At 35.6% G+C, this 23,114-nt stretch overlaps 1 protein-coding gene across 16 annotated transcripts in view; it reads left to right on the forward strand.

Annotated features, from left to right (window-relative positions):
* Positions 1-23,114, forward strand: part of ORC3 (origin recognition complex subunit 3) — a 77,813-nt gene that overhangs the window by 2,804 nt on the left and 51,895 nt on the right. For 7 of the 16 annotated variants that reach the window (XM_089921824.1, XM_089921822.1, XM_089921823.1 and 4 more), the window contains 10 exons: positions 179-233; positions 4,267-4,364; positions 5,866-6,010; positions 8,619-8,723; positions 9,694-9,845; positions 11,171-11,301; positions 13,306-13,465; positions 14,911-15,024; positions 18,797-18,930; positions 19,415-19,478. In XM_089921824.1, the coding sequence (XP_089777950.1) occupies positions 179-233; positions 4,267-4,364; positions 5,866-6,010; positions 8,619-8,723; positions 9,694-9,845; positions 11,171-11,301; positions 13,306-13,465; positions 14,911-15,024; positions 18,797-18,930; positions 19,415-19,478 (1,158 nt within the window). Of the gene's footprint in view, positions 1-178; positions 3,477-4,266; positions 4,365-5,865; positions 6,011-8,618; positions 8,724-9,693; positions 9,846-11,170; positions 11,302-13,305; positions 13,466-14,910; positions 15,025-18,796; positions 18,931-19,414; positions 19,479-23,114 lie in introns of all 16 variants that reach the window. The other 9 variants (XM_089921825.1, XM_089921827.1, XM_089921828.1 and 6 more) reach the window with 7 other exon arrangements.

The following is a 23,114-nucleotide window of genomic DNA, read 5'->3' on the forward strand; positions in this document are numbered from 1 at the left end:
CTCCGCAACGGGGGAGGCCACAACAGTGAGAGGCCCGCATACCGCAAAAAAAAATAATAATAATAAACGCCTTAAAAAGAAAAAAATCTGCTTATCCATAAAGTACTAGGTTAATCAGATTTGTCTGCTTCTTGGCTGCTTTGACTTTATGCTTTTTTTCTCTCTTTCTTTTTTATAGGGTTGCTTTGTGTTTAAGCCAGACTTCAAGAAGAGAAAGATCTCTGTGCCAATAGGTAAGATGTCTTAATATCAGATTTGTTAGTTTTCCTCCCCTAAGTCTTGAACCAACCTAACTCTCATTGAATTAGTAATTCTCCTGTCTAAGCTTGCCTTACTCACCACGTTGATATAGCAGTAATGTTCCAAGGCATAGGACAGAGCGATAAGGGGCACTCCCCAGGGCTCTAATCTAAAAGGGAATCCAAATGTACCATCAAAAGGCAATTCGAAATTTCCTTCAAAAGGTATGTCACCATTCTTTAAAAGAGAGATTGTCTTAAAAATCTCAGTGATTTCTTGGGATGAGGTAGGGAGTATTGACTGCAGAAGGGCAGAGGGACCTTTTGTTTTTTTGGCTGCGTTGGGTCTTAGTTGAGGCATGTGGGATCTTTTGTTGTGGTGCGAGTTCTTCGTTGTGGCACACGGGCTTCTCTCTAGTCGTGTCGTGTGGGTTTTCTCTCTCTAGTTGTGGCGTCTGGGTTTTCTCTCTCTAGTTGTGGCGCGCGGGCTCCAGAGTGCGTGAGCTCTGTAGTTTGTGGCATGCGGGCTCTCTCGTTGAGGCGTGCAGGCTCAGTAGTTGTGGTGCGCGGGCTTAGTTGCTCCGTGGCACGTGAGAATCTTAGTTCCCCGACCAGGGATTGAACCCGTGTCCCCTGCATTGGAAGGCAGATTCTTTACCACTGGACCACCAAGGAAGTCCCAAGAGGGACTTTTGGAGTGATGGGAATGTTCTGTAGACAGAGGATGGTTATGTGAGTGTATACCTTTGTTAGGACATATCAAACTGTTAAAATGGGCGTATTTTATTATTTGTAAGTTATACCGCAGTAAAATTAAATTATTAAAAAAAATATTGTCTTTACGTTCTTTACTTATCTCCAGATGTCTGTTTAGTGATCAAGTTAAGAAGACTTGACTACTTCAAACAAATCAAGATGTTATTATCAGTCAGAAAATGTTTATTGTACTGTTTCTCAATGGGGCCTGCAGATTAGAATCACTTGGGGAACTTTTAAAAAAAAACTGATATATTGTTTTTTTTGGTATAATTGTAGATTCACATGCAGTTGTAAGAAAGAGTGTAGAGAGTAGAGAGTACCCTTGAACCGTCACCCAATTATCCCCAGTGATAATGTATTGCATGACTATAGTACAGTATCATAACTAGCATACTGACAGTGGGATAATCCATCGACCTTATTCGATTTCAACTTGGAGAGTTTCTTAAAAACACCAATGCCCAAACCGCTGCCCAGACCAACTGAATCAGTATCTTTGGGAATGGGACCCAGGTGTTGGTATTTTTTAAAAGCTCCTCTAAGGCATGTTGAGTATTTACACTCACTGTTCAGCACTGTGAAGATTAATTCGGATGGAAAAATTATGATGTGCAATTAAGCATATTCACTCACACTCATTTTTAAATTTTGAATTAAAAAAGAAAAACTGGACTATACTATTGTTTGACTAAGGAGATAAACAGCTCCAATATATAGAATTGGATTTTTCTAAATCATCTCATGATGTAGACCTTTAAGGTGTTAATCCTTCAATTTGAGACCAGCTAGGTAAAGTACCTGTGCTCAGGGAGCAAATAATAAAATAATGGTCCATATTGAGGGCAATAGAGGGTAGAAACTATGATTTAAAATAAGGATGCAGTTTCTCATTAACAGGAGGATAAACAGTGGCGTTGAACTTTACACTCATAGATTTAGTCTCAAAAAAACCTGAAGCTTTCTATATTCCTTGCCCTCCTCACCTCCCCAAATAAAAAGTGACAGTGATGGACTTGGAAATAGTGAACGAAGAAGAGCTACATTATAAATTATTTTGTTTTTAAGTGATTGACTTATCAACATATTTCTTTAATGTTGGAGATTGCTAAACTTAACTAGAAATAGTTCATTTTCAGAGAAAAATTCAAGACTTGTTCCGCTGTTATCCATGAAGGATACATAGCATGAAATGACATCTGATATCATGAGCAATGTCATTATAACTAATAAAAGCACTAACATTTATTGAGTGTTTTTAATGTGCCAGAATATTTTAAGCACTTTATATGTGTTAAACTATGAAGAAAGTATTATTATTATCTCCATTAAAGTATATCAGGATATTTAGATGTAGAAAGAACTTTCTCAGTAATAGTGCTAGCAAGTGACAGAGCTGGGATTTGAAACCAAGCTGTCTGATCCCAGAGCCTAAGGTCTAACCACTACCTAATAGTGTTTCTCATAATTCAAGGCAAGTTTTTGCTTAGAACTCTTTGTATTGAATTTCAGCTATAATTTATTAAGATTTGTGAGTCAGTGACAATTAGAAGGAAAGTTCCTTAACATGGAAGAGAATTTCTGTTCCAAACTATCAGTTAACATTAAAACTTGTTGGGAGGACACTAGCAGCATCTCAGTGAAATCAGGAAAAAATTGTTAATTTTTAACTTTTTGTTTAAAAAATTGTGTACTTTCACAATTATTATTTAATACCATGAAAGTTCTAGCTGTTGCAATAAAATACCTAGCAGCAAACAACAAGAAATATGAAGGAAAGTAGAAAACTATAAGGCATGTAAAGTATTTGATTATAAAAAAAGACACCTGTAGTGTTTTGGGATGTGACTTTTTTGAAACGTATTTAAGAATGTCATTTTTCCCCAAATCAATCTACAGATTTTATTTTATCCAGTCAAACACCAGGGTAATTAATTTTGAGAAATGACAAATTTAATTTGGGAGAATGTCTTAAATTTTTAAAAATTTATTTATTTATTTAGGTCTGTGTTGGGTCTTCGCTGTTGCGCATGGGCTTTCTCTAGTTGCAGCGAGCAGGGGCTACTCTTTGTTGTGGTGTGCGGGCTTCTCATTGTGGTGGCTTCTCTTGTTGCGGAGCACGGGCTCTAGGTGCGCGGGCTTCAGTAGTTGTGGCATGCAGGCTCAGCGGTTGTGGCGTGCAGGCTCAGCTGTGGCGCATGGGCTTAGTTGCTCCGCGGCATGTGGGATCTTCCCGGACCAGGGCTCGAACCTGTGTCCCCTGCATTGGCAGGTGGATTCTTAACCACTGGGCCATCAGGGAAGCCCTTAAATTTTTTTGAAAGAGAATAATGTTTGGTGGCGCTGGGAGGAAGCTCTGGATCTGTTGGATGTTAGGATGCACTACAAAGCTCTAACAGTTACAGGAGTTCAGGACTGCCATGGGAGTAGAACTGGATTCAGTAGAACAAAAGAAGTTCAAAAACAGTTTCAAGTGCATATGTAAGTATTCAGACAATAAGGGCATCTGACATGGGTGGGAGAAAGGACGGATTATCCAATAAGTGCATCTCTTTCAAACTGAAAGTTATAACCCAAGTGTGCGTCATGAAATCAGTTTAGTGGATCTTGATAGTTTTAAAAAACAGAAGAGAAAACATTTGCTGTCGCATGATAACGAGAAGTATTGTTTTATGGGACTTCTGTTTTTGTTTTTTGTAGATTCACGTGTATTGGATTATGACGTAAAATGTGTTCCTTAATGTGGATCATGGTTTAAAGTTTGAAAACCATTGCAATAAATAGTGTGTTGATAAATGGCTAATCATTTAGAGGAAGCCATTCAAGAAGGTTATAAAATACAGACTAAATAAAAGGCTGCACTAAACTATTTCAGCTAAGCAAAGAATAAGAATAGTAGTAATAAGAATCATTTAATAAAGGAGAGTTCAAAGCAAATATGTGAAGCAAAGTATACAGAGCCTTAGCATAAGAGCAGATAATGAAAATACATTAATATTAAATGTATATACCTCAAACCAAAACCATTAAGTAAGAAGTTCAAAAGTAAATGATAGAAATACAGTCGAAAAATTAAAAAGATTTTTAAACTTACAAATACCATTAATATAGTAAAAATATAAGATATATAAATAAAATTAAATATAAAGGATATTGAATGTTACCTATCCCCAAACTTGTAAAAAAAAATTCAACCCATCACTTACTTTGCACAGAGATTTTCTATTATTATGTAAAAAAGAAACTGACTTATTTCCTTCTGTGTTTTTAGAGGACTATTTTAATAAAGGGAAAAATGAGTCTGAGGACAGTAAGCTTCGCTTTGAAACTTACCAGTTGATATGGCAGCAGATGAAATCTGAAACTGAGGTGAATACTTTTTTTTAATAGCTTATCATTTCCTTAATATCATAAATCTCATATTTGTTCCTTCCCATTTTCCTTTCTACCAGTTTATAAGAGTGTTGATGAAATATATGTAATCTTGGTTAAGCGTAATCTGTATATCCTAAAAAAAATTAAAAACCCTTATGTTTCAATTATTAAGCATAGCTTCAGGTATTGGAACATACGTTTATAATTATCGCTGCTAACGCACAGGCCCTTTACATATCCTCACAGCTTTCAAATGGTGGCACTCCTTTAATTATCCATTCAGTTACACAAGTAAGAAATCAAGCTATTTGTAAACCACTTCATTCCCTCATCCTCATATTCAGTTACCATGTTCTTTATATTTCAGCCCTGAAAAGTTTCTCCGCTATAGCAGATTTGTAGATGTAGGGCCAACATTTTGAGGGAACTTGTTTTGTTCGACCAACACAGGATTGTGTTTCCTGTTTTTTAATGCCTTTGGAGGGTTATGCACTTTCCAGTTTGTTACTCCTTCCCACCACTCTCTACTGCTTTACACCTGGCGGCTTTGCCCCTTCATGTATTCCTTAGAACGCTTGAAGTAATTTGGGTTTGTGATTTCTAGTTTAGGAAACCTAAATGGTCATAATAGATTGTAATAGTCTCCTCTTAACTGATGTCCCTGCCTCTGATGTCACACCCTTCTGGTCTGTCATTAGTCCCTATGCCACCATTGGCCAAATCCCATCAGGCAGATCCAGGCTACAGGGGTTTTCCAGCCCCACTACCATTACAGCCCCTCCAGTCCCCTCCAATCTGGCCTTCATAGTACTGCCAGGTGAACCCTTCTTAACCTTGATTTAATCATGCCTCTGCTCCAAATCCCTTTAATGGTTCTCCCCACAGTACAAAATCTAAACCGTTTAACATCAAATATATATTTCCTTGGTACAGTCCCTTGAGTATTTGTCCAGCCTCGTTCCTGGCCACTTCTCATGTTCTTATTCTTAGCTATATCTGTGGTTCCCCAGATGTTTTGTGCTTTCTTCCTTGATTGCCTCCTCCACTCCCCATTCCTTAACTTTCTTTCGTCCACCATCACCTCCTGCATCACTTGCTCTAATTCTTTGGCTCAAATATATCACCTGATCAGCTTAAGGTGGATGATCCTACTCTTTGTTCCTATATTATCATAGCACTCTATGCAATGTATTTCAATTTAATTGTAAGTGTTCTAGCTCATTTTTTTCACTTTTTTTAGGGAAGAGACTCTTTCATTTGTAAGGTGGTTAGTAAATGTTTGTTGAATGAATAAATGAGATTCTTTAAGGAGGGAATTCAAAGCACTGCTCACTGGAGATTTAAGGAAAAACAATTTTTAATTACATCTATCTTATAATTATTTTACATGTGATCTTTGGAATTGAAATCATGACAGTTTCCTTTCCCAAACTTGGAGAGATGTATCAGATTACTGCTAAAAATAATTCATAAAGTTTTGTGGGTTTTTTTGTAGCGACTACAAGAGGAATTAAATAAAAACCTGTTTGACAGTCTAATTGAATTTCTTCAGAAGTCTCATTCTGGGTTCCAGAAGAATTCAAGAGACTGGGGCTGTCAAATAAAACTCAGAGAAATTCCAACTGCTGCTCTTGTTCTAGGTACATATGTGTGTGTTTGTTTTTTGTAATAGTGGTTTTGTTGTTGAGAATAGTGGGAATCACCTGTTCTGATAAACTTGTTTTGTCTTTTTCATTTACAGAATTAAACCAATTAAAGTTTGCATACTTCCAAAACCAATAAAAGTTCCTTATACTGACCATACATCTGTAAATTAAAAGAAATTGATTTAGGGTTAGTTAGTACCCTCCTCACCTTTTTGTCAGAAAAATGAAGGGGAAATATATTTGTGTTACTCTTTCTTCCTTAGTTATTTGAATCTGAGATTTGAATTCAGTAATAAAGAAACTACCAGTATGTTGATAGATACAATTTTTATACTTTATCATATCTTCAATGAAATTACTCTTTGACCTTAATTTTATTTCCCTGTGCTTATTTTTTCAATCTTGGATTGTTTTGTAATGTTGTATTAATATTTGGTGTGAAGGGGGTTTGGATGAACTATATATAAGTTGCTTTCAGATTGTAGATTGTAAACTTTTTACATACTTAAGTATCCATCATTAATATCCCATTTTAACCAAACATCTGGATTGCATGATAATGGAAAAATTTTCTTTGGAATATTAGCAAATTTTCTTCATTCCTTCTGAAAGGAAAGTTGGATTTCTTTGGATTCCAAACATACTCCTCATTGTATTTCCAATTTGTTGTTTATTCAAGGTTTTTATACTAGTGAGCTCTGAGATAAGAAATTAATTCTGTTGTTTAATACTGCCTCTAATACTGTTCAATAGCTAAATCTTATTCCTGATACTCAGGGCAATACTTCTCAAACCTTAATGATATCTACAGATAACCTCCAGGAGATCTTAGTAAATAGAGATTTTCGTTAATAGGTCTAGGGTGGGGATGGAAACTGCATTTCTAACAGGCTTCCAGGTAATGCCCATATTGCCAATCCCAGGATTCCTCTGAGTAACAAGACTCCAGGGAATGATTTTTATAATGCTGTGGACCAGCTTTTCAGTGCAGCCTGCCACTTAATTTCAAACTCTTTCCATTTATGGATGAGAAACTGAGGCCCAGTGATGGCTGGCTTGTACTGTTGGGTGCTTTGTTTCTCTCCCGCCAGGTTACAGCAATTGGAAGTAGAGTGGGGGAAACACAGTCAAGAGGGAGGGCCTGATAGATTGTTGTGAGATAACTGTTTAAATCCCTTCTCTGCCTGCTGTCATAAGGAGAAAAGAAGCTAATGGAAATCATAAGTTTCAAAGTCAGTGGTCTGAGGAGAACATTTTTCCAGTTGAAGACATTGTTGATTATCTTATTTTCAATAGGCAAATCCATTGTTTTAAGGAACATAGTGTTAAATAGCTAATAAAGTCTGTCAGTGAAAGACAAGAGAAGCCAATGTTTTATTAAACTCCCAAATTTGTTCAGTGATGCAGTATCACATTCCTAGACCATAATGTGTGCTAAATACCATTTTGATATCTGTACTCAAAGAATACTTATACAGTTACACAGTTACACATTTTCTGTTTTCAAAAACGTATATATGTCCATTTTAAAATAGCCGGCCTGCATTTTTATTTGTCTCCTAGAAAAATAATTTGCTTACTGGTGGTCTGGAAGATTCTGAACCTTTTCTTTTCCTTCCAAGCACTTGAAGTTTTTGTTGTTGTTGTTGAATTTTTGAATTTTATTTTATTTTTTTATACAGCAGGTTCTTATTAGTTATCCATTTTATACATATTAGTGTATACATGTCAATCCCAATCTCCCAGTTCATCCCACCAGCACCCCCTCCCCGCCACTTTCCCCCCTTTGTGCCATACGTTTGTTCTCTGCATCTGTGTCTCTTATTTCTGCCCTGCAAACCGGTTCATCTGTACCATTTTTGTAGGTTCCACATATATGAATTAAAATACGATATTCCAAGCAGTTGAAGTTTTATAGTAGCAAGTCTCAAGCAGTTTCAAGATGTCTGCTGCTGGCACTAAAGCACTTTCTAAGCACCAAAGCACTTTCTAGAAGTCACAGATTGTGACATTAGGGAAGGTATCAGTGAATAGAATTTTTTCCAAAGTAGTGGGGAAGTTTCCACTCAACTCTGATACCTGCATGCAGAGCACTAAAACTGATTTGTGGAAATGAGAACCAGGGATTCAGTAAATACTTAAAGGACTTAAAGTTTTAATTTGTTTTTAGACTCTTCCCCTAGTATACACTTACCTTTTGTATTTACTACTAAGATCATTAATAGAATTGCTATTAATGATTGGATTCTTCTCAGTTGTTAAGTCAGGGTCACAGTAAGGCCCTTGTTTTTGAATGATTATTTTAAAGAGCTCTTTATGAATTTGAAATTGCTTTTAAAATGTTTTCAAGGGTCAACTACACATCCCCAGTAGATTTTTTTTTAAAAAGTCGTGCTAAATACCTTTCCTGATAAGTATAGTGTGTGCCTCTATATTTATCTTTTTAATGGAGAGCTCTTCATTTATGCAGTATGTTTTCTTAGTTTCTATTATTAATCATGTTTTTAAAATATTTTAACTTATGACATGTTAAATGGCTTTTCTTGTTGTTAAATTATTAATGATAAAAATGATGGTGTAATATTGATTTATTATCCCATAGGTGTGAATGTAACAGATCATGATTTAACATTCAGAAGTCTAACAGAAGTCCTTCAGAATAATGTTACTCCATATGTAGTTTCATTGCAAGCTAAAGATTGCCCAGGTGAAGTATAAATGCTATAACAACCTTGATGAGATGTTACATATCTCTTCCGTCCGTCCATCTCTCTAGCTTTCTTTATCCTTTTTTATTTGCGGGAGGAGCATGGCATTACATTTTTGGCAGGATGAGGTTTAGTGCCTCTGGCGTAATCTTGCCTATTGCAGGACTCTGCCGCTTTAGCTTATTCTGGCCCCACCCCTACCAATCAGCTTCACCTCCAGTAATAGTCCAGGCACTCACAAGATGTTTTCTGAACCCAGTAAAATTCTAATAAGTTTAATAAGCTGAGGATCTCTTATTTAGCCCAACAGAGAAGAGACTACATACATAGGCTCATATATACAGCCTCAAATCATCTTATTATCCCACTTTGAAAGGCCACCGTGGTAAAAAGCAGTCCATTGCCAGAGCTAATCTTGGGTATCTGGAGCCATTAAATCATAAAGGATGTGGACACTAATAGAGTAAAATGTACTTAGATTTGGGCTGATACAAGGGCTTTAAGTGCTTATATTTATGTTCATATTCATAAACTGTTTGGAATTAAGTAAAAGCCCTTAGGGCATCTTTGAAAATGACTATAAGGAAGAATTGTAATCAGTAAAATAGCTTATGTAAATAACACTGTGGATGTCTTCTTAGGGGTCTTAAAAACCTTTTGCTGTCCAGTGTAATTTAAATACATATTATTCCTAATTTATAGTTTTCATGTTTGCACATTTGTTTAGGTAACACTTTTATTACAGACAATAAACATAAACTTTGGCCTAGTGTTAGTCTGAATGAATGAAATTAAAATATTAGGGAGAGGATACTAATGAACCTCAATAGTTAATATGTTAAATGTTACATTAGGTTAAGTGTAGAAAAACACATTCTACCCAAATAGTGTAATATACTGATCAAGAAGTTTCAGGTGTTTTAGATGTGTTTTAAGGGGATATGCTTTCTTATATTTTATGTTCTGCAGATATGAAACATTTTTTGCAAAAACTGGCCTCACAGTTGATGGACTGCAATGTAGATGTGCAATCCAAAGAGAAAGAAAGTGTTCAGGTCACCCAGAAAAAGATACATTATTCAATGGATTCTCTTTCCACTTGGTATATGAGTGTCACACAGGTAAATGTAAACTGACAATTTTTTGCCAGGAAATTGGCATATGATTGAAGAGGTCTGGAATTATAGTAAACATAGTACTGTTTTGTTCTAATAAGGATACGTTTATGTGGCACTTGCTGTTAATTTAATAGAAGCTACTTATTTTTCCTAAGGCTACTAGAATTTAGAAATTTTCTTTTATCAGTATGTAGCCTAATTCCTGGGAGGTGTTTAGGTTCTTACTAGGCCATTTTATTTGTGGGAGAATGTCATCTAATGACAAAACAGCATCAGGAATTTGTTCTGCTGCAGATTCTATCTCTGTCTTTATCTTTAATGTCTTTATCTTTAACATATTATCTCTTAGGTTCAGTATTTACTTTGGTGCAGTAGAACCAAAGTACCCACTGTCGACTTAGTTTGGTGAGGAATGGTCATACACACACACACACACACACACATGCACACACACATATATAATATATATGTAAATCTCCTTTGCTCCATGTTTAGAATTCTTGAGGAATAAATGCTCTGTAAGTAAAGTATGTTTAACAAGCAGATACATAAATAGAAGTCTCATTCTACCATGACAGTCTCTGGTGAAACTAAATAACCTAGATGATTCATGGATAACTGCACCATAAAACCACAGCCTTAGTTTATGATGCTGTGTAGCCAGATAGTATGGGAAAAGTTACTGTGGTGACATTTTCTGCAGAACGTATTTGCTGAAGTCATCATAAGTGAAGTTTATTTTGCTTTATATAGGGACTAAACTGGGTCTAATGCTTACCATAATATCTTAATTTGATCCACAGTTTTAGATTTTTCTAGAAATCAAATACTCCCTGCAATTTAGGTCAGAAATCTTTAAAAGATTGGGATTGGACCAGATGACATTTAAGATGCTTTTCAACTTGAAATTTCATAATAGTAGAGCAGCATGTAGTGTTATTCATTACAGTTTTTAATGAAAAATACTGGTTCTCACTCTAAAGCAAAGCAAAAGATAACATTGAACTAACAGAAAATCAATTTTATAGAAAATACTCTCGTCTCCCCGTGCTTTTCCTGTCATTTTCTCAGATAGCAGAAAATATAAATATTTCATATGAGCTATAGATTTTACTGAACTTTTTTCTTCTTGGTTATTATTCCCATGTCAGACACAGAAAGATTCTGCTAATAACTGTTGAAATGAATTTCTCTTTATTATGTGGGAGAAATAAAAGAAACAATGTTACTGTGAAATATGATGGAAGATGTATCAACTTGTGGCATTATAACATTGTTTGGGTAGTAAAGTTTACTTTTAACTCCTTCTTTCCACAATGGCTTAAAAGAAGACTGACGTAAAAATGCCAAGAAAAAAGAGGACTCCTAGCCAATGGCAGTCTCCTCCTGTTGTGCTTATCTTAAAGGATATGGAAAGCTTCACCACAAAAGTACTCCAAGACTTTATAATTATCAGCAGGTAGATGGCATATCTTTTGGCTTTTTTCGCAAAATTCTTCTTATTAAGAAAACATACAACTTTAATCAAAAAGCAACCTTTTGCAGAGAAAATGAGTAGCAGTTTAACCCTCATTTTAATACTAATGGATTGAAACCAGGATGATTTCAAATTCCTTATAAAATTGAATGTTTGAACACCTCCTATACGATTTTCATTTGCTTTTTGATCCAAAAATGAGAATCAAAAGTTAACTAGTTTTTAATTAGAATGATAAGGCAGTATAAAGTGTAGTTTCTCTTACCAAAGTTGTCTGTTTCTTACTTGCCCGCTAGATGGATGAACTACTCCAGGTTGAGATATTTTTGTCATGTCTTATTTTCTGATACCTGTCCACCCTTAGAAGCTGAGTTACATATGGCTCTACTGAGCATGAATGTTTTTTTAAATAACATTATTTTATATGGTATTTCTAATGAGAAACTACTTTTATGATCTTATTGGGTCTTCAAGGAAATCCTGTGAGACTTGGAATTGAAGTAAAAACCCTATTTTTTACAAATTTTATTTATTGTTTATTTTTGGCTGTGTTGGGTCTCTGTTGCAGTGCGCAGGCTTCTCCTTGCAGTGGCTTCTCTTGTTGCGGAGCATGGGCTCTAGGCGCACAGGCTTCAGTAGTTGCAGCACACGGGCTCAGTAGTTGTGGCTCATGGGCTCTAGAGCACAGGCTCGGTAGTTGTGGCTCACGGGCTTAGTTGCTCCGCGGCATGTGGGAACTTCCCAGACCAGGGATCGAACCCGTGTCCCCTGCACTGGCAGGCGGATTCTCAACCAGTGTGCCACCAGGGAAGCCCTAAATAACCCTATTAAAAAACCCAGTGACATGCTTTTCCCATGGTACATTTTTTACAATATAAATTAATTTGGTTTCTTCGGTATGTTAACTTGCTTAATAGTTACGGCTACATTTGCCTAAAGCTGTATTGTGTGATAATCTAATAATAATTCCTACTTTGATAGTCTTTTTTTTCCCCATTTGAAACTAAGATTTCCAGATCCTAAGACTTTTCTTAATGCTAACACTGAACTGATTAACATGCTGAAAAAATGCACAGTACAGAATAGTGACAGAAAAGCTGTGCTTTTTTGGAACTCAGACTTGTGACTACTTTTACCATCAAAAGTAAGAAAGAAGAACTTAAACAGTAAGATAGTTCAAATACTTCAGTACTATGAAAGTAGAACTGCATACAGCTAGAATACTGAAAAGCAATAGCTAATAAGAGGGAACAAGCAAAATTATCAGCTACGATACAGAGGGCTCTGACCTACAATAGCCCTTAGGGATATTGATGTTTTACTCTGTGGAAGTCATTTATGTTCATATTGGTAATGCTAAGAATAAATCATGTTCAATAAGTTTGAGATAAGACTGTGGGGAAAGAATGGAATATTTTTTTAAATGATGTCCATTAAAAATATCTTACCTATTTGTAAGAAAAGTTTTCTAAAGCTTAGCTGTTATGCTGGGGTGACATAGTGTCTGTTAGAAACGTCCATAAATAGAATAAGTTACCTTGAAAATTAGTGACCTTCATGTTACTGAACTCTTAAAGCATAGTCTAGATGTCTAACTGTGAGGAAGACTGTAGGTAGGGCTCAAACTTTGGGCGAGAGGATGAATAGAGGATGAATAGCATCTAACACCTCTTCTAACACTTGTTTTTGTATAACCTTAGAGGGAAGCAGTTGATCTTTCTGGACCGCTATGTTCTTATTGCTAAAATGAGAGGATCTATTAATAGATTGATTTCAGAGCTAGAATGTCTGGGAAATAACTATTTCTGTGTTACTGTAACAGAGGAAAATGAGTGACCTAAAAATTTTTATTATTTAGAATGATCTTCCTTAGCAATGTCTTATAAAGTAGGCCTGAAAATAAAGGTGGTCTTATTTTAAACCATGGTGTATTGAAATATATTTGCTAAAGACATTCCACTTTTGCATCTTCCTTTGAAAAACTAGTCAGCATCTACATGAATTTCCACTAATACTCATTTTTGGAATCGCCACGTCTCCTGTTGTCGTCCATCGGTTGCTTCCTCATGCAGTATCATCTCTATTGTGTATAGAACTATTCCAGTCTTTGTCTTGCAAGGAGCACCTGACTACAGTACTTGATAAGGTAAAAAGAAAAAATGTTACCAGTGAAATAGGATGAAAAGAAAACTGCCATGGACAGTTTATAAATGTTAGTGATAAATTTCTCAGTATGATATTGTATATATTCCTTCACATATTTTACTATTTTTATTTAATGATTTTCTCATGTATAGTATTACCTCTTCACTTAAAATATAAGCTTTATGAAAAGAATGATCATATCTTTCTATATCTACCTACCTATTTATCTATCAACCAGTCATTACTCAATAGAAACTTACAGGTTTTTAAAATAAATTTTTGCAGAATTTAATGACTTCCTAGTAGCAATAACAATGTTTTCACCCTTACTTTTTTTTTTTTTTTTTTTTTGCGGTATGCGGGCCTCTCACTGTTGTGGCCTCTCCCGTTGCGGAGCAACAGGCTCCGGACGCGCAGGCTCAGCGGCCATGGCTCACGGGCCCAGCCGCTCCGTGGCATGTGGGATCTTCCTGGACCGGGGCATGAACCCGTGTCCCCTGCATCGGTAGGCGGACTCTCAACCACTGCACTACCAGTGAAGCCCCACCCTTATATTTTATATTAAATGATTTGAAGTTTTTCATGGACTCTTTCCTGTCATACTGCTCGTGACAAAAAGTAAATACCAATGCCTTCCCAGACCATACCTCTATGTTTCTACCTAAGTGGAAATACTGTTCTTTAGTAGTGACCTTCCATGAACTGTTGCTAAACTCACCTCCTTGAAGATGTCCTTTGTGCTGCTCTGTAAGGTAAACTAACGACCACCTTCCACTTATTTAGTAACCACTTCTGCATTTTTTTCCCTTAAAGGTGGTAGCCACTGACTTTAGGGAAATTTTTTCCAGCTACAGTACTTAAAATTGCTAGGTTGTTTCCAAATTCAGTTGGCCTTCTATCACTGTTTCTGTTTGAAAAGCCTAGTATGACTTTTTGTTTTCAGATTTAAAATCTTCAGTGTAGGCCATTGAAATGCAAATTCAGCTATTTAATATTTTTTAAATAGACACCTGTTAATTTGGGGTTTCTCATTCAACAGTACATAATGTGTTGTTACTCTTTGTTAATGTGCATCAATATGGATGAAAAAGAAATCTAATAAGAATTGCCAAAGCCTACAGCTTCTTCAGTGGCTTCTGTTGGGAGAAAAGAGTTTGTATAGATGATATTTTTTAATAGAATTTTTTAAAATTAGGAATTGAATGAAGGATGATGGATATCTGTGATTCTGAAGATATAGTATGAATAGCTTCTTTTGTTGTTGTTACTGTTGTATAAGTTTATTTAAAATTTTGGTTGATATCTGACCTAAAAAAATCTAGCTACTAGTATAGCTTTCATAGGTACTGTGTTTTGGTATCATTCGTTGCCTCATTATTTATACTTGATGTTTATGAAGAGGGAAGACTAACCAGGAATATGTCCTGCCTCCCTTTTCTCTTTCAGCTACTTCTTACAACTCAATTTCCGTTTAAACTAAGTGAAAAAGTGTTGCAGGTTCTGACCAACATCTTTTTGTATCATGATTTCTCAATCCAAAACTTTATAAAAGGACTTCAGGTAAGAAGACACTAATGGGTTTGAAAATTCGCAAGCTGATTCTAAATAATTTGCATGTTATTTCAGATTGACTTTTTAGTGTGATAATTGGGCATTTTAAATGGCAAAATCTGAATAAGTAAGTTCAAGTTATATTATTCTAGATTCTATGGTTCCTTTGTTACTTTGCAGCAAAATGTAGAGAATACGTTAATTAGAATATCTAAAATGGAAAAAGACCTCTCCATTCCAGTGATTCTTAACCATTTGGGGGTGAGGAGGAAGGGACCTTTATTTTTGAGAATCTGATGAATGCTAATGGACTTTCTACCTAGGAAATGCTATATATAAGGGGTCAGCAAACTTTTTCTCTAAAGGGCTAGATATTAAATATTTTTGGCTTTGCATGCTACATGTGGTCTCCGTTGAAAGTCTTGTTCCTTTTTTTATTTTTAATTTTTTTTTGTGGTACGCGGGCCTCTGACTGCTGTGGCCTCTCCTGTTGTGGAGCACAGGCTCCGGACGCGCAGGCTCAGCGGCCATGGCTCACGGGCCCAGCTGCTCCGCGGCATGTGGGATCCTCCCAGACTGGGGCACGAACCCGTGTCCCCTGCATCGGCAGGCGGACTCTCAACCACTGTGCCACCAGGAAAGCCCTTGTTATTTTTTTAAAATAACCCTTTATAAAGGTATAAAAATAATTCGTAGTTCCTGGACCATACAAAAATAGGCTATGGGCTCTAGTTTGCTGTGCCCTGCACGTATGTGTGTGTGTTCATTTATATTTATTCCTATATATTGTGAATGGATTTTCACTAAAGTTTCATAAATTTCAAGAAGAAAATTCATGAACTTAGCTTCATAACACCTAATCTAAAAAAGGACTCCATTCTCCAGTTGTTTCAAAGTCGATAGTATTTCCTTCTTTCGGCAACTACCTAAAATAACTTAGCAAAGTATAGTCGTGAACACATGCCGGTTGTCAGGTTCATGAAAACCTATGTATTAGTAACCTTCAGTACAAAAGTGCAATATGGTAATACCTCATGTTTGTGTAGTGCCTTGAAGATTATAAGTTATTTCTCATATGTGTTCTTCCTCTACATTAAACACTATAGTATTTTATTACATAAGAGTATTAGCTGTTATGGCTAATATGTATCATTTTTTTCAACTTAGACTTTTTAAAAAGAGTATTTTAAAGCAAGAAAATATTTACCTTAGCAATATGCAAAATTAAATGAAATTGAGATGTAACTTTCTAATTTATTTCTCTCATTCATTTCATTTTACTCATTTGTTTATTTACTCATGAGTGTTTATCACGGGTCTACTGTAAGTCAAGCACTAAGCTGAGCCCTGGAGATACAGAGGACCAAGAAATCTCTGTCTTCAAATTGCTTATTTAGTGAAGCAGGCAGAAGAGTAGAATGGCAGTTACTGTTCTGAGTAGTCAGTGCTGTTAAAGAAACATGCCTGGGGGTCCATAGGAGAACAGAAGTGTATCCTAAGGAACAGGAGCTAGCTGGGTGAAAATTGGAAAGGCCACAGTAGAGGGAGAGACCTCTGTTAGAGGGCTACTGCAGTTACCTAGATAAGATACAACAGGGGCGAAACAGGTAGTGATAGTGGGACTAGGGAGAAGGAAACAGATTTGAAGATGAGATAGAATCTTGTTACTCGGTGGATGATAGGGTGAGTAAGAGAGGAGCATCTTACAGACACACAGGTTCTAGCTTGGCAGATAGTTTGGAGGTTGGTACCCTTTATTAAGTGTACATGTTAAAGTAAACAGCCAGTTTGTCAGAAAAGGATGAGTTTCTTTTTATGTATGGTAAGTTTAGGGCATGTGGGATATAAAGGTTTGGTACCCAGGAGAAAGATCTGGACTAGAAATACTTAGAATTTATCATTAAAAGGTGGTGGTTGAGGCTGTGTAATGAGGATGAAGTCACCTAGAGTGAGGAAAGGACCAGGAGTAGAGCCCTAAGGCAAGCTGACTGTGTGAATGAGCAACAGAAAAGGAGACTAAAAACAACAAGGAAAACCAATAGAGGGGAGAGATCACTGAAGTTAAGGGAAAAGAAAATATAAACTGTAGGCTCAAATACCATTGAGAGAGTGAGTGAAGAAAAGCATATTAACCAGATTACTTAATCTTTCTGTTTCTCAGTTTTCTCATCTGTAAAATGAAGGGATCTGATTAGATGATTTTATAGGTTCCTGATAATTTTTTTATGCTAGGCATTTTACTGAGTATTAACATTGCTTCATTAATATGTATTATTCTCAGTTTTGCACTTGGAGAAACAAAGGCTTAGGTTAAGTAGCTTGGCCAAGGTCACACAGCTAATAAGTGGCAGTCTTTAGACCCCATTTGTCTAGTTTTCCTAATCATCAATGGGAAATATGTGTAAGTTTTTACTTCTCTGTGGAAGGTGCAGTAGGGCATATAATCATTCGGTATATGGTTGAGTCCTTCCCTTATTAGGTGGATATGTTAACCAACTTGTTAATTGACCCAAATATTGGGAACACACTTGGACTGAATAGTTAAGTGTTACTGGGTTCTTGTCCTATCTGTAGCTCTGCTGTAACTCATGTGACTTAGTCCCTTTCCTCCTCCCCAGCAAGTCCGTTATCGTGTTTGGTCTTTACTTTTCTCATGTTTAAAAAGTAGTGTTAACATTGGAATAAATATTATCACATTAATATAATTGGAAATATATAAGTAAGAAATAAGATCATGTTGATATGTGCAAAAATACTTCAGCACCTGGCATGAACAGTTGCTTTCTATTTTGTACTTGTTTCTAAGTTAGGCTGGCCCTTTGCCTTATAGCCTTATTTTGGAGGATGGACTATTTTGGACTATTTTGGAGGATTTCCTCTTGCCTTGGATATCTGGTCTTCAGCTCTACAGGCTCAGAAATTCATTATCAGTTTACCCAGGAAGGATCAAGCTCAAATACCTTAAGACTGATATATAAGCTAGCATGTTAATTTATTAATTTGTGATGTGGAATGCTATTTTCCAGGGACCAGGATGTGTTTTGTCCACAGACAGGGAACTGTCTCTTTGGTACAAGGTATCTGGAAAAACCAAACTTGTCATGAGAAGCTTGCTTAGATTCAGAGCTTTTAACATGTGGATAGTATTGTAAAATATATCTTACAAATTATGGTAGGATCTGGAAAATCAATCACCCTTGTACTGCAGAGACCACAGCATTCTAGACTGGAATACATGTATCTACCAGATACTGTACCATCTTTTCCTCCATGAAATAAAACTGAATTTAAAAAGATACATTTTCTTTGGACGTCCCTCATTTTTCATATTGTTTTTTATCAGGAGGTAAAATTTCTGCTATTGTAGCATTTTTATTTATTTAGCAGACCAGTTTTTACACTGATTCTAGATTGGTATTTTCTTATGAGTATTTGAGCATCTGTTAGGCTATTAGTTCACACCACAGTCACATCCCCACCACATTTACTGTTATTGTAAGTGAGTTGCTCCTGCAGATAGCTAAGTTATTTATATTAGTTTCTTTTAGTTTCTACTTCAGACATTACAATTTTCTGACCTTGTCGACAAAATTGGAGTCTTAAAATATTCAAAGTATATAGCCATTTGTGCGTTATTTGCATTGCTATTGTGACATTATTAAATATAATAGTGCCATAAATATTTTTGCTGTTTAAAAAAACCTTAAAATTGAGCAAACATAGGACAAAAGATTTACTGTCAAAATACAGCAAATATATTTAACTTCCACATTTCTTTCAGCTTTCTCTATTAGAACATTTCTATTCCCAGCCCCTCAGTGTTCTGTGCTGTAATCTCCCAGAAGCCAAGAGAAGAATAAATTTCTTATCAGATAATCAATGTGAAAACATCCGACGTCTTCCATCGTTTAGGAGGTAAAAAGAGAAGTACATATTTAACACATCTTATAAAAGAGTTTGGGGCAAAATAAGGGATCTCAGACCCAGTTATGTTTGAAGTGGGTAGAGGGAAAAGTAACTTCTTTGTTTAGAGCAAAATAAAACACTCTTGTTTTTAATTGAGACATTTCTTTGTTGGATTTGAACACTTGGCATAAAGAAAAATATTTTTACAAGGGGACGTAATTTGCAGGTTCTCCAGAGTCACTTTTTATAAATAACATTTCCTGTTTCTGGAGTTTATGGCTTTTGTTTATTATTAGACCCCTAGACTGTGAAATGCAGCTGATTTAAGGAGTTAAAAATGACCGTCAACCATGACTGTCATCTTGAACTTATGTTTGAGAAGAAATAAAAAGAATGTGGCCACCAATCTACGTAGTTCTTTTTTTCCATATACTATTCAAATATTTAGAATTCTAATTTTCTCTTTTTGTGTATGGGATGGTAAAAATTTTAGGTACGTGGAAAAGCAAGCTTCAGAAAAGCAAGTTGCACTGTTGACCAATGAGAGATTTTTGAAGGTAGGAATATGGATATATTTGTTTCAGTGTTATTCTCTTTTTCTTCTTCATGGAAAAGAACACGCACATAAAATTTATTGAGTTAATTTTATTTAAAAAAATTCGTACATCCTAATATGCTTTGCACAATGAAGTATTGGATCTTGATAATTGTATAGGAATGTGACTATTAAAGGTGACACAAAACTTCAGTTCTAAAAGGAAGACTTTTTTTTTAAATCAAGTAATAAAACTGGCACATGAGGTTTCTCCTGTGGTCTATTTTGAAAACACTTGCGGGTCTCAGCTTTCTTTCCACTTAGCAGTTTTGGAATCTGTAGGCGGTCTCATTTTAGTGTTCTTGTAAAGGCTGTCATAAATAAAAACACATAGAAGCCATGCAGCTTAGAGACCCACTGCTAAGTGGGTATTGATTTGATTTGAAAAAAATGTCATTACATATTGATAATATAGTGCCGGGAAAGAAGTAATGAGCTTAGAAAATGATGAGTTAGCCATACAACATAGGGAATATCAAAAGAGGGAGGTTTTTTTCCTTCTAAAATAAATAATACTTGGACATGGTACATAATTCAAAAGGCAAAGTTAATATACAGTGAAAAGACTCCCTTCCACCTTTGTTCTCCAACTACCCACTTACCCTCCCTGGATACAGCCAGTGTTACTAGTTTCTTATGTATTATTCTAGAGATATTCTCCACATATACAAGTAATTATATATATTTTGGGGATTTACTCCTCTGTCTTACAGAAGATAAGTATGTATACTATTCTGTACCTTGTTTTGTTTTGCACTTAATCTTGGAAATCATTTTATATCAGTACTAAAGAGTGGCATTGTATTATTATTTTTGTAGATTACCTTTTTTTGTTGTGTTATAGTTGATATACAATATTATATAAGTTTCAGGTGTACACCATACAGTGATTCACAATTTTTAAAGGCTATACTCCGTTTATAGTTATTATAAAATATTGGCCATATTCCCTGTGTTGTACAATATATCCTAGTAGCTTATTTATTTTATATATAGTAGTTTGTACCTCTTAATCCCCTACCCCTGTCCTGCCCCTACGCGCTACCCTTACCCTACTGGTAACCGTATCTGTGAGTCTGTTTCTTTTTTGTTATATTCACGAGTTTGTTTTATTTTTTAGATTCTACATAAGTGATATCATACAGTATTTGTCTTTGTCAGACATATTTCACTCAGCATAATACCCTCCAAGTCGATCCATGTTGTTGCAAATGGTAAAATTTCATTCTTTCTTATGGTTGAGTAGTATTCCCACTGTATATATATTCACCACATCTTCTTTATCCAGTCATCTGTTGATGGACACTTAGGTGCCAATATATTGGCAATTGTAAATAATGCTGCTATGAACATTGGGTGCATGTATCTTTTCAAATTAGTGTTTTTGGTTTTTTCCGATATATATCCAGGAGTGGAATTGCTGGGTCATATGGTAGTTCTATTTTTAGTTTTTTGAGAACCCTCCATACTGCTTTCCACAGTGGCTGAACCAATTTACATTCCCACCAACAGTGTATGAGGTGGTTAGCTTTTCTCCGCATCCTTGCCAACATTTGTGTTCTTTTTGATGATAGACATTCTGATAGGTATGAGGTGATATCTCATTGTGGTTTTGATTTTCATTTTCTGGATGATTAGCAATGTTGAGCGTCTTTGCATGTGCCTGTTGGCTACCTGCATTTCCTCTTTGGAAAAATGTCTATTCAGTTCTGCCCATTTTTTAATCAGGTTGTTCGTTTTTTGAAGTTGCGTTATGTGAGCTGTTTATATATGCTGGATATTAATCCCTTATCAGTAATATAATTTGCAAATATTTACTCCCATTCAGTAAGTTGTCTTTTTATTTTGTTGATGGTTTCCTTTGCTGTGCAAAAGATTTTAAGTTTAATTAGGTCCCATTTGTTTATTTTTGCTTTTGTTTCCTTTGCCTTAGGAGACAGAGCCAAACAAATATTGCTGCGAATTGTCAGAGTGTTCTGTCTATGTGTTCTTCTAGGAGTTTTTTGGGTTTCAGTCTTACATTTAGGTCTTTAATCCATTTTGAGTTTATTTTTGTATGTGGTGTTATAGAATGTTCTAGTTTTATTCTTTTACATGTAGTTGTAAGAGTGGCATCATATTTTATTGAATGAATTTACCTTCATTTATTTAACAAGTCCCTTACAATTAGAATGCATAATGTCACACTTATTTTCATACTCTTTATAACTTTTTAAGGAAAAAGTTATTAGAAAATTGTAATAAAATTAAGATGAGATTGAAGTTAAGCCCTAGTGCTCTGTGGGTTTTACTGATACAAACTATTTTCAAATTTTGAATAAAAGAATATTAGTTCCTAGAGGGCATGTGTTCTATATAGGTAAATACTAATTTACCTCTTTTTTTTTAATAAATGTATTTATTTTTGGCTGCATTGGGTCTTCATTGCTGCACGCAACGAATTATGGCATACATAATTACAATGGAGAATGGCTTTTATTAAATGTTATTTCTGAGGCAGAATCCACACTGAGCTATAATATATAATCACTTCTAGATTGGGTTTAATAATCATTTTAATAATCTCTGTAATCTTTTCAGAGCAGTATAGGAAGTCTTCAAACCCTATTTCAGTAGAGAAGAAACTTAAGAACCAGTGGGAGAGGATGTGTGCATTTTATTGAGTTTTTCAAGATTAGGTAGATTAGCTCTGTGCTGAGTCAGCTAGTTGCCAAGTGCATTTCCTGCTAGAACTTTCTGTCAAGAGTATTTTCAGAAGCCAGGAATAGATTTTTTTTAATTAATTAATTTTATTTATTTATTTTTGGCTGTGTTGGGTCTTCATTGCTGTGCAGGCTTTCTCTAGTTGCGGTGAGCAGGGGCTACTCTTCCTTGGGTGCACGGGCTTCTCATTGTGGTGGCTTCTTTTGTTATAGAGCACGGGCTCTAGGCACGCGGGCTTCAGTAGTTGTGGTGCGCGGGCTCTAGAGCGCAGGCTCGGTACTTGTGGCACACGGGCTTAGTTGCTCCATGGCATGTGGGATCTTCTTGGAACAGGGCTCGAACCGTGTCCCCTGCGTTGGCAGGCAGATTCTTAACCACTGTGCCACCAGGGAAGTCTTAAGGAATAGATTTTTAAAGAGTACCTTTAACCATTGAGATAACAAAGGGAGAGAATGTCTAGGCTGGTCTGTTACAGAAATAGCCTGACATTTAGCTTTGCTTTTCTGTAACTTTTTGTGTATTTTCTAAGCATTTATTTATGCTGTGCTTGTATTTGTTGCACTTATCAGCCTTATTTCTTATTATCCTTGCTGTATTCATTTTGGGATCGCATATTTGATCATTTAGAGGCATATTTTCTTGAGACTTACATAGTAAGAAATATGAAGGAGCACAAAGATTTGTACCCTTAACCTGAAAAGGTCATCTGCAGGCTACCTGGTAAATTCAAAAGACAGAAGATATCTCTGAAAAAAATCAATCAATATGTCTGTTGATTTTTCTGGTTTAGAGCAAAAGTATCTTTGACTATTTTATTCTTATAATGCTTTTCTTTTTCTCTTTTTATAGTTTTGTTTTAAAATACATGATAATTTTATGTATATTTTTCTATAAT

The sequence above is a fragment of the Delphinapterus leucas genome, chromosome 12 (genome assembly GCF_059928025.1).
Source record: "Delphinapterus leucas isolate spDelLeu-1000000601 "Yukka" chromosome 12, BTC_Dleu_Yukka2, whole genome shotgun sequence".
NCBI classification, from domain to species: Eukaryota; Metazoa; Chordata; class Mammalia; order Artiodactyla; family Monodontidae; genus Delphinapterus; species Delphinapterus leucas.